Source organism: Podarcis erhardii (genome assembly GCF_964252035.2).
Source record: "Podarcis erhardii genome assembly, chromosome: 5".
Lineage (NCBI taxonomy): Eukaryota > Metazoa > Chordata > Lepidosauria > Squamata > Lacertidae > Podarcis > Podarcis erhardii.
Window position 1 is genome coordinate 8,435,052 of NC_138509.1, and position 15,209 is coordinate 8,450,260.

Consider the following 15,209-nt stretch of genomic DNA (forward strand, 5'->3'; position numbering starts at 1 on the left):
TGATTGGTTAGCACAAAAACTACCAGCTAGAGACACTTCCAGATGGTCCCCTCTTGCCTGGATGGAGGTGATGTCACTGGTGAAGATAAGAGAACAGCAGATGTGAGGGCAGTTTTTGTCTTGGGCTGGGCTTACTCCCTCTGTATGCCTAATCTGAATTTACAACTTTGCTCCCAAGCTTCCAAAACTAATGGGGGAGAAAGATCTGTTGGTGTGTTGATGCTGCAACACCTTCCAGCTTATGCCCAGCCTGTATATATGTGTAAATAAAACCATATACAGCACAGTTGCCAATAACCTTCATTCTAAGGAATGCAGACTTGAAATATGCATCCTTGAAATATGTCTGCTTGGACACTGGTGTGCAGGTAACAGTACTGTGATTGATCTAGCAAACATGAGTTTGTGATGAAGGTCATAGTCATGTGTAATGCTTAAAACCACTTTCGGGCATCTCTAGTGCTATCTACCTGACCTTCTGAATGCTGTTCATACTGAGCAAAAGAAGAAGAAAGGCATGTAAAATGCCAATGAGCTAATGGAGTCTGAACTAACCATGCACAAGACCTCAATAAAGATGCTGGCCCAGGATGCCACAGCTGTAGGCACATATAGGGCTGTGCTGTAAGGCTCTAATCCCACGCACACTTAACCCATGCACTTGTCCTATTGAACAACTTACTTCTGACTAAACATGCAAATGCTCGTGCTATATACTCCTGAAGGATGTATTCCCAACTAACTTTTGCTGGATTGCTCGCGTTAAAGGATCATAGAGGGGCAAGGAATCTCAAAGGTCATCTATAGTCCAGCCCCCTGCTGCTGAAGGAAATCCACTAGTATCCCTGCTAGATGGATCAGCCTCTGCTTTAAAAAAAACCTCTACTGAATGAGACCTCCGAAGGCAGTCTGTTCCACTGTTGAGCTGCTCATATGACAAGGAAGTTTCAAATCTTTTCGTGTGTGTGTGTGTGTGTGTGTGTGTGTGTGTGTGTTGGAATTTGTACCTATTGACCTGGGTCTTACCCCTTGGGCCCTTCTAATATTTGAGATGGACATTATACAGTGGTACCTCGGGTTAAGTACTTAATTCGTTCCGGAGGTCTGTACTTAACCTGAAACTGTTCTTAACCTGAAGCACCACTTTAGCTAATGGGGCCTCCTGCTGCTGCCGTACCGCCGGAGCACGATTTCTGTTCTCATCCTGAAGCAAAGTTCTTAAGCTGAAGCACTATTTCTGGGTTAGCAGAGTCTGTAGCCTGAAGCGTATGTAACCCAAGGTCCCACTGTATTGCGTCTCACTCCATGCTTTTCCAGGCTAAACATACCCAACTCCCTTCAAACTTTTCTCCCATGAATCTATAGATAAATACCACCCCATTAAATCACTTAACGTTTTTGGTTATCAGTAAGCAACTATAGTTATGGATATGGTGATTATGGTGATTCAGCTACTGCAATGAGTCCCACTAGGGTGACAAGGCTTCCTCCCCCTCCCCCAGTGCCCCTCAACTGCCTTGGGAGGTGGGGGTCAGGAAAACCTTCAGAACAGCATGCTGGCAGAGGAGATGGCAGGTTGTTCTGTCTGGCAAGCAGAGATGCTGATGTAATTATCATAACAGCACAACACTGAACAGAGATGGCTCATGGGGAGTGCGCCTGTTGCAGTTACACCGGGCTCAGAGCTTATGGGATGCCCGAGTAGGCTTTGCCACTATTATTCCAATGAAAGGTGAGAGGTGGCGGTGGCAGCAGATTTTGGAGTCATCCATGAAACATGAGATGCCAAGGTCTGCTGCAACTGAATCCCAGCGCATATCTATACCATAGGGTAAAGGTAAAGGTACCCCTGACCATTAGGTCCAGTCGTGGATGACTCTGGGGTTGTGGCGGTCATCTGGTGTACAGCTTCTGGGTCATGTGGCCAGCATGACTAAGCTGCTTCTGGCGAACCAGAGCAGCGCATGGAAATGCCATTTACCTTCCTGCCGGAGTGGCACCTATTTATCTACTTGCACTTTGACGTGCTTTCAAACTGCTAGGTTGGCAGGAGCAGGGACCAAGCAACGGGAGCTCACCCCGTTACAGGGATTCGAACCGCCGATCTTCTGATCGGCAAGTCCTAGGCTCTGTGCTTTAACGCACAGCACCACCTGTGTCCCAACAGCTATACCATGGTTGTACCCTAATTTCAAGAATATTAAATTACTTCATTGGGTGCTACTTTTATATAACTGGTGCTACACAAGAATTGTGTGGCTCTTGTAACTGTCATGTACATATGCAAAAAGAGCTGCTTGACCAATTTGCACAAGGTAAAAGGTAAAGGTAAAGGACCCCTGGCAGTTAAGTCCAGTCGCTGATGACTCTGGGGTTGTGGCGCTCATCTCGCTTTATAGGCCGAGGGAGCCGGCGTTTGTCCGCAGACAGTTTTTCCGGGTCATGACTAAGCCGCTTCTGGTGCAACGGAACACAGAGACCAGAGCAGCACACAGAAATGCTGTTTACCTTCCTGCCGGAGCGTGCTTTCGAACTGCTAGGTTGGCAGGAGCTGTGACAGAGCAATGGGAGCTCACCCCGTCGCAGGGATTCAACCCGACAACCTTCTGATCGGCAAGCCCAAGAGGCTTAGTGGTTTAGACCACAGCGCCACCCACGTCCCTCCAATTTGCACAAGCAATCTGCAGTTCCAAACCTTGCAGAGTAAACTACAGAGTAGTTGTTTAAGAAAAATTGCTCATGGACCCAGAAGTTTAAATCCTGAAATCTCCTAAACTCTCCTTGGCACTTAAAACTGCAATATTACACACAGCTATTTGGGAATAGGCTACATTAAGCTCAGTAGGGCTTAGTTCTAAGTAACGATGATCAAGATGCATGACCATTGCAACAATGCAGGAGGGGGGCTTGTGTTTGGGGGGGGGGCAGGTAGTTCAACCAACTGCAACCAAATTGGTTATTATCGCCATTGATTTATTCATCACCTTCTAACTTAGATTATAGGCAATCTTATTGTCATAAAACATTTGTCTCATGTCCTTCTTTTGCATTATAAATGTAAAAGCTTGCAACCTTCAAAAAAGGCTGTCACGGAAACCTTGAGTGAAAAACATGTTTTGTTCTTTGTGCTTGATTTTATTTCAATCTGACCACTAACGAGGAGCAACAAAGTATTGGTACACCAATATTGTACAGCATTTTACATTATAATCCTTTTTCTTTTTAATTCTCTGCATGTACACACACACACACACACACACACACACACACGTAATTATAAACAGAAACAAATTTTAGCAGAAAGCTTTTATTGAGCAGCAACTATTCTGTTATTTATAAGCCTGTTTCCTCTCTCACAAAGAGACCTTTTGCAGGGTTCCCTCCCCCTCCTGCCTCCCTAACAGCTGCTCTCAATGTTGTATCCTGAGTGATGATGAGGTTCTGAAAGTGTTTTTTTGGAACAGATGGCTAGGAGAGTGCTGGGGAATTTGCCAGCAGAAAGCTGGGGGTGTGCCAAATCCTGCAGTGACTGAGTGCTTTGGGTTCCAGCTCGCGTGCCTTTCCCCTGCCCTCTGCCCTGAGTGGCGCCAGCAGGACTTCCCAACTAGCATTCTGAACATCTGGAGTCTGGGACTGCCAGGAGAGCAAGAGAGGCGGGGGGGGGGGGGAGAAGGAGGGGGGAGGAAAACCCTTCCTGCTCCAGCTCAGCTTCCATCTACTCAACAGTGTTGCTTGCGCACAGAACAACTAAGAAGAACAAAGAAGGAGCACACATGTGGGTACACACAACACACACACAAACAAACACACACACACTTGAAAGTTAACCAGTCACAGGTCAACAACCTCCCCCAACGGCTAGTCACTGTCACATTCAGAAAACTAAAGCACAAGCAATATTGCCTTTCCAGCACTGGAGTCAGAGTGGCTGGGTGCTACAGAGAAGGGAAAGGGCAGCCAAGAAACATCTAGCTTCTCTCTGATTGTGATGCACATGAGATACTTTCCGAGGATCACATTCTGCTCCTTTATTGCTCCATTTCACAAAGAAATTTGGACGCAATTATCAGGATGCTGCTGGGTTTTCAAAAAGGTGACACAAACCATATAGTGTCAAAATGAACCTATTCTAGTAGCAGTTACAGGTAGGTAGCTGTGTTGGTCTGCCATAGTCGAAACAAAACAAAAAAATTCCTTCCAGGAGCACCTTAGAGACCAACTAAGTTTGTTGTATGAGCTTTCGTGTGCATGCACACAAATGCTCATACCAATAACAAACTTTGTTGGTCTCTAAGGTGCTCCTGGAAGGAATTTTTTTATTTTGTTTCTATTCTAGTAGCCTTTGTGTCCTGTGTCTTGTTTGTTTGTTGTACACACAGAGTTGATATATGGCAAACCTTTGTACAGTGGTACCTCGGGTTACATACGCTTCAGGTTACAGACTCCACCAACCCAGAAATAGTACCTCGGGTTAAGAACTTTGCTTCAGGATGAGAACAGAAATTGTGCTCCGGCGGCGCGGCAGCAGCGGGAGGCCCCATCAGCTAAAGTGGTGCTTCGGGTTAAGAACAGACCTCCAGAACGAATTAAGTATTTAACCTGAGGTAGCACTGTATTGCCAATTAAGGGTCTGAAGGAAGGCGTCAGGGCAGAATTAGATATCATGCATATGAAGGGCCCCTGGCAAATATCTAGGGCAAATATCAGAATCAGGGAACGATTAACCATTATGCTATGAGTACCTCGGGGAATGAATCTGGCGTCTTCTCATGGGCAAATATCTAAGCAGTTCTGCACATTACGATAACTCAAGGAAACAACCATGTTACACCATTTTTCCTACAGCAAATACATAAAATTATACACCCACACACCCACCCCTTGAAACCTTGGTCTAATTGAGATTCCCAGACCTCTCTACATGCTTGCTTAAAGACGTATGGGCATGCATTTATTACATTCACCCTTTACATATCTGCTGTGAGAAAGGCTGGTGTTTCCTGCAGGAGTCCTAAGGGAATTTGCCTCACCCTGCATGAAACTATGCAACTATCTCAGGCAGAGTTGGCCATCAAAGCAGTGTGGCCTCCAGGAATATTCCAGCTGGCCTAGGGGAACAATATCCTTTACCTCAGTCCTACAAACAGCAGGGTCAGCTTTGTGGTCAGAATTTTAAGAGCTAAAGATATCCATTGAAGCACAGCAGCTGCGCGTTCAGACTACAAATGCAGCAGCTGACTGCTGACAGGAGCCTATTTGTTTGAACGCAGATCACATGGATATTACATTAGTTGCACTGGCTCCCACCTTGTTCCCAGGCTCAGTTCAAGGTGCTGTTCCTTACCTTCAAAGCCCAAAATGGTTCTGAGGGGCACGGGATAGCACCTTCCTGTCTGTGGCCCCCCAAACTGTAAAACTACTGCAGGAAATACAGCGTACCACCTCACTGTGTGCTTTTATTGGGCTGCAGACAAAAGCACTTTAGTTTAGGTGTGCATTTTTTTGGAAATGCTTGCAAATTCTGACTGCTCAGGTTTGTTGATCTGGCTGGTTGTTTTTCGCATTTATTACTGCTGGTGACCAGTTGCTTATTAACTTGTTATAACAGTCTGAGTGCTATTTTACATTGTTTTGTACTGCAAGCTCCCCTGAGGGTTCAAAGAGGATGAAAAGTGTGAGGTCAATAATTCCAGTAACTTTTTTGATATGCTCTGGCAAGAAAGCGAGGACAAAGCTCAGTGGCAGAGCAGATATTTTCCATCTACAAGGTCCCAAGTATGAGCCCCAGTGTCTTCAGATAAGCCTGGGAAGGACATATGCCTGGGAACAACCTGGAGAGCTGGTGCCATTCATAGATTATACTGAGCCGATGTACCAAGGGGCAGACTTAGTACAAGGTAGCCTCCTATGTTACCAGGAAAGAGCCACATTTTATTTAGTCTACTTTATCAATGATCTGCTTCTTCTCAGCCATCATTCCTGCTGTAAGAGAAGTTCTTGTGTGTGCTGTGAGAGATAAAGCAAATGAAATAGTGGAAGTCTCCCATAATCCTCAAAAGCTGCATCTCTGCACAGTTTACCTTGCCTCCTACGCACTGGCCTCCCCCAAGAGTAAGTAGATAATCTGGTGGCAGGAACTGCGATTGGAAATTTTCAGCTACCCCCATGAATTTCCCTGCACTCAGAGGAAGCTGGATGCCACACAGTTAATTAACCAGGATTTGTGTCCTGTCCTGATAGATGAGCCACCAAAACCAGCAACTTTTTCTAGGAGCAGACAATGCTTATTTTTAAATCATCGGAAGTAAACTTTTTTTTCTGAGCATAAGAGTGAAGTGAGCCTCTGATTTAAATCAGAAACATAGGATCCGTCTTGTTCTGCCTCTACAGCTGGAGGCATTATGCCTCTGAAGAAGTGTTGCTGGGAATCACAAGTGGGGACAGTTCCTGTTTGTGGGCTTCAGGTTGGCCGCTGTAAGAATCAGTGTTAGAAACTGAGATAGGAAAGATAGGAGCTAAATGGCACCTTAAAAGCTAGGTTAGGGGCACAACAACTGAATGTCTAGGCGTGCTTCTTTATAACAAGAATACAAAGCTGAAAATGAACAGCAGCTAAAATATTATGTTCATTTTTCGCATGGCCCAGTCCTTCCCCTGCCCACCCCCCTAATATTCTTAAGAGGGTCTCTTCTCCAGTCTTCAGAGAGTAGCTGGAAGTGGAGAGGCAGAAAAAGGTCCTCCTTTCCTTCCACTCTGCAGTTTTAATTCGAAATCTTAGGCACCCAGAGCTCAGAAACTGCTCACGCTAATGAAATTCCCTGTCACAAAATGTGCCTAGAACAATGGGAGTTTCGAACACTGGTAAGAATAGGATGCTGGAATTGATGGCCTTTGGTCTAATCCTGCATAGTTCTTATGTTCAATTTTCTCCTACGGGGGGCGGGCAGCAAGCTTGTCAAAGTTGACTGAATGATGGCCCTTTAAGAGAGAGAAGCATTAAAAAATACCTTTTTTTAGTAGCTTATTAAACTCCTTATTTTTTAATTCCCAAACTACCTCCAGCACTCAATTAAACATTCACCCATACTGAGCTCACCCATAGAGCTCAACATTTTAGCACTGGAAGAAGTGAAAGATGGAGCACAACATTTATCCATGATTTCCTGCTGTAATAGCAAAATGGAATGGGGATGGGAAACAGTATTTCCATGCTAGGAACATCATATAGATGATCGAACACAAAGGTTATACACAAGCCGGTAAATGTAACATCTGGAGCCTCTGCCTGCCAGAACAAGCTCCAACCAGCTACATCTGGGGAGTGTGAAAAGCTTGCCCGCAGTGGAAAAATGGAACAAGTCTGAAAGTGACACAGGGAGGGAGAAAGAGGGAACAGACTGTAGCGTTGTATACTGCAGTCAGGTGGGCTTGCTGGAGACTGATTATATTGGCTCACTGAATCTTTCAATTCACAATCAAATAATTTCCTATGGCTACTTAGTGAACAGCAGGCTAAAAACACACCACACAGAAAGCATGTTAGTTTCCAGGTGGAAAAGAGAGGGTTTGTTTAAATAATCAAACTGTAGGACTAAGTCTCTCAGCCAGTACAGAAATGCTGTTGTACAATCAAAGATAAAATGGATAGATATCACACCTCTTTAACAGGGCTTTACATCTAACATGGAAAGTGGACACAGATTACATATATAAAAGATGAAGCTCCTTTTAAATTATATATTTAGAGACAGGAACATAGGAAGCTGCCTTATATGGAGACAGCCCATTGGTCCATCTAACTCAGCATTGTCAGTGTTAAGTTGCGGGTGAACATATCAGACGACACAGCGATTCTTCAAACAGCTCTTGTTTATTCACAGGCCAGAACTGAACTGAACTGAAGGGTTCAGCCAGCCTGCTTATATAGAGCTCCACTACAATGCTACAGTAACCATTTTCTGTAACTATCCAATCACTGAACGTCACTTTCAATCCCGTATTTGCATATGTGGACCTGAGTGAAAACTATCTACAGTATCCTCCTGCTGGCCCAGGGTGAGAACTTCAGTACATAACAGTCAACATGGACTGGCCAAGGCTCTTTAGTGTCTCCGATGGGAATCTTTGCCACGCAGGCTGTGGCTGCTGGGGGTTAAACCTTCTGCAAGCAAAGCATGCACTCTGCCACTGAGCTACAGCCCTTCCGAGGCCACCCTTTGTTTTTGAAAAATGCATTGTATCTAGAGGCCCATACAAAGATGCAGCTGGGTGACAAAAGGGATTTGCAAGCACTGCTGATCAGCCGATTGGTGGCATCTGCAAAGCCTGTTCCAAGCCTCTGCAGAGAGCTGCACCTGGCACTTTGAAGTTAGGGTTTGAAAATGCCATCCACAGTGCAGGTAGCTAGCTATTCTGGCACCCGGAGCACTGGGGGCGGGGTGATCCGCCTATGGGGGCGCCATGGCAATCCATGCATGGAGTCTGCCTGGCAGACGCAAGCCCCACGCTGCCGTTTCTGGCAGCACGGGGCCCCGAGCCACCGCGTCACTCCCAGGAGAGACACGTGGCCTGGGCGCGCCGCAGGCTAGGCCCCGTGGTACATGCTGCCCCCCCCCGCGGCGTGCCATTTTGTCACCCCTTCAGGGATGACACCCGGGGCGGGGCGGGCCACACACCCCTCCCTATGCTCCTGCCACAGAGTGCTTCAACCTGCACGGTTTAATTTTAAACCTGACTTCAGGTTTTATCCATGTAGTTTAAAATTCACCTATCGAACTTGTCCCATCAGGGAGAGAAGTATCCAGCTTGCTCTCCTGATCCAAGCCCCTTCCCCTAAATTTATGGGGTAAATTCATTTTTTGACCTAACCTCGCTGTGAAAAAAGGCTGTTGCACCTGCCTGCAAATCAATGCTGATTCTGCTATTGGCTTACCCCATATGTACATTTATTCAATTCAGCCAGGCATGTCCAAAGTCCGTTCCGAGGGCCTAATCTGGCCTGCCTGTCGATTTTATCCGGCCCCTGTGGCAGTGTATGTCCTGGGGTAAAATCCTTTAAAAAGCTCAACTTTGGTCGGCCCTTACGCATGTTCACTTCATTAAATCTGGCCCTCTTTGAAAAAAGTTTGGGCACCCCTGAAAGCCTTTTTCTTTTCTTCTTTTCATTTGCCAATTTTTCAAAGCTAACAATTGCTCCAGGGGAGGCAACTTTGTGATGTCACAGAGGTGAACCGCCAGTGATCCATGTGCTTGACTACGGCTGCAAATGTACAGAACAAAGTTTCTGGCCCTGATCCTAATTTACATTCCCTCCACAATCCTCTGATTTAGCCATGCTGATCTACCAATAAATCTCTGATGGAGAAGAATGGGGTCGTATTGCTGTGTCTATTTATAAACTACATTTTAATGAAATGATTGCTAGGATAAACAGAAATCACATTGTTCTGCGGAGTAGGTAACTCTTAAGAGTCAAGAAGTATCCCTCAAGCTTAGCTATCCATTTTCCCATTAAAACCCAGCTGATTTATTACCCTGCATGCAACCGAGTCTGAAATGCAGATAGGAAGTTCACTCGTAGTTTACAGATCTCTTTTTGTCATAAAACCCTGAGCAAAGGCATCAATCTCTCCTCTAATTTATCCATGTCACTTTCTGGGAAAGATGGAAGACTTGGTTTCCTCCTTAGCATAGTTTGATGAAGATTTCAACTAATTGACTAAGGGTTTTAAGTTAACCTAAAGGAATGCAGTGCATGACAGGTTTCTTGTTTATCTTTAATATTGGCATTTGCGCCTCTCTTTTAAGTGTCTGTTCACATGGCAAAGTTGTGTAGTAATTAGCCTAGTGTCAGCCTAGGAGAGGAGAGATCTCCATTCAAATCCCCTTTCACCAGTGAAACTCACTGGGTAATTCTGGGCCAGTCATTCCTGTCAGCAATATCTGTCTCAGGGGGTTGTTACGAGAATGAAAATGGAATAGGGATGCAGCCTTAAGCTCCTGGTATAAAAGGCGGGATATCAATATTTCTAAAAGCCTCCAGATGATTGCTTGATACTTCCCAGCATGCTATTACAGAACTGTGCCATATGTCTGGGCAAACCAGTTCACGCATTGTGTGTTTTTAGATCCCTGTGAGAGTCCCATAAATCATCGGTAAAGGTAAAGGGACCCCAACCGCTAGGTCCAGTAGTGGACGACTCTGGGGTTGCGATGCTCATCTCCCTTTACTGGCCGAGGGAGCCAGCGTTTTTCCACAGACAGCTTCCGGGTCATGTGGCCAGCATGACTAAGCCGCTTCTGGTGAAACCAGAGCAGTACACAGAAATGCCGTTTACCTTCCCGCCAGAGTGGTACCTATTTATCTACTTGCACTTTGTTGTGCTTTCGAACTGCTAGGTTGGCAGGAGCTGGGACCGAGCAACATGAGCTCACCCCATCGCGGGGATTCGAACCACCAACCTTCTGATCGGCAAGTCCTAGGCTCTGTGGTTTAGACCACAGCGCCACTCACGTCCCCATATAAATCATATGGGTGCACAAAAAGGCAAGCATAAGGTAGCTCCAGGATGATAGACAAAAGCGTGGGGAGAGCCAGTGGGTAAGCCTTCTTGTCAGAAGGAGGAAATGCTAATTCAAGATTGCAACCTGCTAATTCAGGGGCCAACACAACATGTCAGTACTCGAAGGGTAAAGAAGCAGTTCTGACAAGCCTGGATTCTGCTTTGGATGTCCATACTAGACAGGCTGGTGCCACTTCTGATTATTATTATTATTATTTTTTGCACATTAAATGGATTTTCTGTAGTCTGATAAAAGCTGGGAAACACAGAAGGACAACATTTTGATGACCCCTGAGAGCATCCTTGGTTTGGAAGTCATTCTCATGGCCTCCTGCATGGGAGCACACTCTCTGTTCATGGGGGTGAAGGTGCTGATATTTCTAAGTGGAGACACCAGAGCACTCAGTCCATGTTTAAAAGAATTTGTTCCTTTATTAGTGCCCTACAAGTAGTGCTGCTTCACTCACCATAAAATTTTAGCTTTCCCTTTCAAGCCCTGAGTATTCACTACCTCACAGCCTAAATTACACTAATTGTTAAGTTGTGGGTGAATATATCAGACGACACAGCGATTCTTCAAACAGCTCTTGTTTATTCACAGGCCAAAACAGAACTGAACTGAAGGGTTCAGTCAGCCTGCTTATATACAGCTCCAGTACAACGTAACTGTAACAATTTTCTAAAACTATCCAATCACTGAACGTCACTTTCAATCCCTTATTTGCATAACAATCTACAGTATCCCCCTACAGTATCAGGGTGAGAACTTCAGTACATAACACTAACTGCCCTCTGTTTGCTGCTATTCCAACAGAAAGAAGTTACAAAAACTAGTCATTCTGAAGATAAGAAGGCAAGGCCACAGTGGGGGCCTCCTTAATCCTCAAGAGGCAGAACCCACAATTCTTTCTCACTGCGTCCAACCTTCTCAGGTGCCAGGGAAGTGAGAACAGCAGCCCAACCTGGGGTGTGTGTTTGTGTGCGGTTTGAAGCCCTGGCAAATACGCAACGTTGCGATACTCTCAAGCCAATCAGGTGTTCAAGTCTCAGTAAGGGGAATGGGGTGGTGTTAAAAACTGCAGTTCCACCACTGGTGGTGAGGGTTGGTTCAGAGAGAGATTGATTACCTTGTCTTGTTGCCTTTTGCTCCCCTCCTCAGAGATTACATTAAACAACACTGAAAAACATAGTTGAATAACTGTGCTTTTATGCTTTGCAAATAGTGTCCTGTTTTCAGGGAATACAGCAGCATAGCTTCATCAATATTACCCTTGTGTTCAAACATAGAAAGGAATGCAAGTGAAGCATGTAAATAAACTTCCATTAGAACGTAAATAAAAAGGTGGAAGGGTGCAGAAGACTGGAGAAAGGCATAAGCGTAGACAACCAACAGCAAAAAGAACCAGCAAATGTTGGTAAGACTAAAGAGGTTACGCATCCATTTATAACTGGCTGTCATTTTATCCTCCCGAAACATACCTTCCTTTTTTTAGACCTCCCTTCCGCTTGCAAGGTCCTAGTGCACTGCTCCACACATTCCGAGAAGCTCATGTTACTGTGGTCGGCACTGTAATCCAGGTTGGCTAGTCTAGCCAAGGAGAGTATATAGTTACATGCTATCCTCAGGATGGCCAGTTTGGATAGCTTCTGTCCATAGGAATAGCAGGGAACCTAGAAAGACCAAGAAGAGCAAATTAGGGCGGACCATCAAAACTCAACACTTGAAAGGCTACCAGGTACACCTGTTTGCTCCTGTTTCATCTTGCGAAATATCGACGGGCATGCAGCAACTACAGATGTGAAACTAAACAAATTCCTTCCAGTAGCACCTTAAAGACCAACTAAGTCAGTTCTTGGTATGAGCTTTCGTGTGCATGCACACTTCTTCAGATACACTGAAACAGAAGTTTCCAGACCCTTCTATAAACTTCTGTTTCAGTGTATCTGAAGAAGTGTGCATGCACACGAAAGCTCATACCAAGAACTGACTTAGTTGGTCTTTAAGGTGCTACTGGAAGGAATTTGTTTTGTTTTGACTATGGCAGACCAACACGGCTACCTATCTGTAGATGTGAAACTGTAACATTACCATAGATAGCAATGATAAAACCTCAGATGTCGAACCTCTGTGTTATACAACATGCAGCTGTTGGTAAATAAATAAATAATCATCAAATTTCTTGCTCCTTTTATTTGCAAAGGGGGTAACAATCCTGTTCTTGCTATTTTCCTGGAGAACAACTACCACTTGTTATATAGGACAAACATTACATGTATAAATTACAGTGGATTTGTAACTGGCTGACTGACCGAACCCAAAGGGTGCTCATCAATGGTTCCTCTTTATCCTGGAGAAGAGTGACTAGTGGGGTGCCACAGGGTTCTGTCTTGGGCCCGGTCTTATTCAACATCTTTATCAACGACTTGGATGATGGACTCAAGGGCATCCTGATCAAATTTGCAGATGACACCAAACTGGGAGGGGTGGCTAACACCCCAGAGGACAGGATCACACTTCAAAACGACCTTGACAGATTAGAGAACTGGGCCAAAACAAACAAGATGAATTTTAACAGGGAGAAATGTAAAGTATTGCACTTGGGCAAAAAAAATGAGAGGCACAAATACAAGATGGGTGACACCTGGCTTGAGAGCAGTACATGTGAAAAGGATCTAGGAGTCTTGGTTGACCACAAACTTGACATGAGCCAACAGTGTGACGCGGCAGCAAAAAAAGCCAATGCAATTCTGGGCTGTATCAATAGGAGTATAGCATCTAGATCAAGGGAAGTAATAGTGCCACTGTATTCTGCTCTGGTCAGACCTCACCTGGAGTACTCTGTCCAGTTCTGGGCACCACAGTTCAAGAAGGACACTGACAAACTGGAACGTGTCCAGAGGAGGGCAACCAAAATGGTCAAAGGCCTGGAAACGATGCCTTATGAGGAATGGCTAAGGGAGCTGGGCATGTTTAGCCTGCAGAAGAGTAGGTTAATGGGTGATATGATAGCCATGTTCAAATATATAAAAGGATGTCACATAGAGGAGGGAGAAAGGTTGTTTTCTGCTGCTCCAGAGAAGCGGACACGGAGCAATGGTTCCAAACTACAAGAAAGAAGATTCCACCTCAACATTAGGAAGAACTTCCTGACAGTAAGAGCTGTTCGGCAGTGGAATTTGCTGCCAAGGAGTGTGGTGGAGTCTCCTTCTTTGGAGGTCTTTAAGCAGAGGCTTGACAACCATATGTCAAGAGTGCTCTGATGGTGTTTCCTGCTTGGCAGGGAGTTGGACTCGATGGCCCTTGTGGTCTCTTCCAACTCTATGATTCTATGAAATAAATAGTCAGATGTTGCATATTCTACTGAATGTATGGAACTCAAGCTATTGTCCATGCATAAACCTCAGATGGGACTGCTGTAGAAACCATTGATTGACCTACATCATTCCAGGCTTGCAGCTGCAGACATCTGCCAACTGCTACAGAAGCTACCATGGTGAAGCCACAAGATCAACTTAAATGTGTTGATGCCACTGTGTGAACAAAAACAACAGCAACAGCAGTTTTCAAGCACTTATTTCAGAAGTCTGCATAACTGACCGAGGGAGGCAACAGGGCAAAAGAAATAAAATGAAAAGCAAAATCTCTCAGACAACTTTCAGCTCTCCCCAGACCTGTTGTCTGTCTCTATACACATTAACCTGGGAATAAACACAATAATATGATCATTTGCAGCTAAGTTGCATAATAGCTGGGTTATACAAGATGATGCTTTAGGTTACTTAAGTAGATGTCACAAAAACATTAATGGTATTACTGCTGCTTGAAGGTGTCTAAGTGGCTACCCTAGTTCCTTTCCCTGACCATAGCCAATTTCATTTCCTAACGCCACCATAGCTAGCTCACAGGTGTGTTCAGGTGGAGTCCCTTGAAGTCTTCCCATTGTTCAGGGTTTCTGGGGTCTTCACCAGAAGTCTAGACTGTGACTTGTTTCCTCAACTCCACTGTCACTGTGGCCTCAGCTCTACCAAAGACTGTTACTGGAGTCCTCTCCCGCAAGCATTCGCAGCTTTCAGGTTGGCTACTCAGTCTTCATGAGCTGCCAGCCTCTGCTGCTTCCGACTCTTTCTCTCCAGGTTTCTTCATGCCTCTTCAGAGTTCATCAAGGCTTGCCTGCCTGACCCTCATAACTGTCCTGAGCTTGGCTTGTATTCCCACCAGCTTGTTCTGAAGGAATTCCAAGTCTCCATTGGCCTATAATGATGGACTGATACAAATGACCACCTTTGCTCTGTACATAAGAGGCAAAATCTTGAACGTACACAGCTGCACCCTTAACAACAGGGACTATCACAGATTAACTTCCACTTGGAGGATTGCTGGGTACATTTGTGTTTCTCAAACAGTGGGCAGTGGGCCTCAGTGCCAAAGCCTGCCCAGAGCCTCCTCACTTGCCTGCCCCAACTCCTAACCATGTCCAGTGTCAACACAAGCAACTACTTGCACGCTGAGTAAAGGTGTCTTGGGGAAAGATGTTCAGAGGGGGAGAAAGTGTGGGAATCAGACTCTAGTTCCCATTTGAAGAGGAAGACAGCCCTGGGTCCTTTGACCCTTCAATTAGTTCTCTTTTCTCCTAGAAAAACCATGCA

General features: G+C 45.2%; 1 protein-coding gene across 1 annotated transcript in view; it reads right to left on the reverse strand.

Moving 5' to 3' along the window:
• Positions 1-15,209, reverse strand: part of ATOH8 (atonal bHLH transcription factor 8) — a 37,390-nt gene that overhangs the window by 10,101 nt on the left and 12,080 nt on the right. The window contains exon 2 of the mRNA XM_081861049.1: positions 12,042-12,233. Coding sequence (XP_081717175.1) covers positions 12,042-12,233 — 192 coding nt within the window. The remainder of the gene's footprint in view (positions 1-12,041; positions 12,234-15,209) is intronic.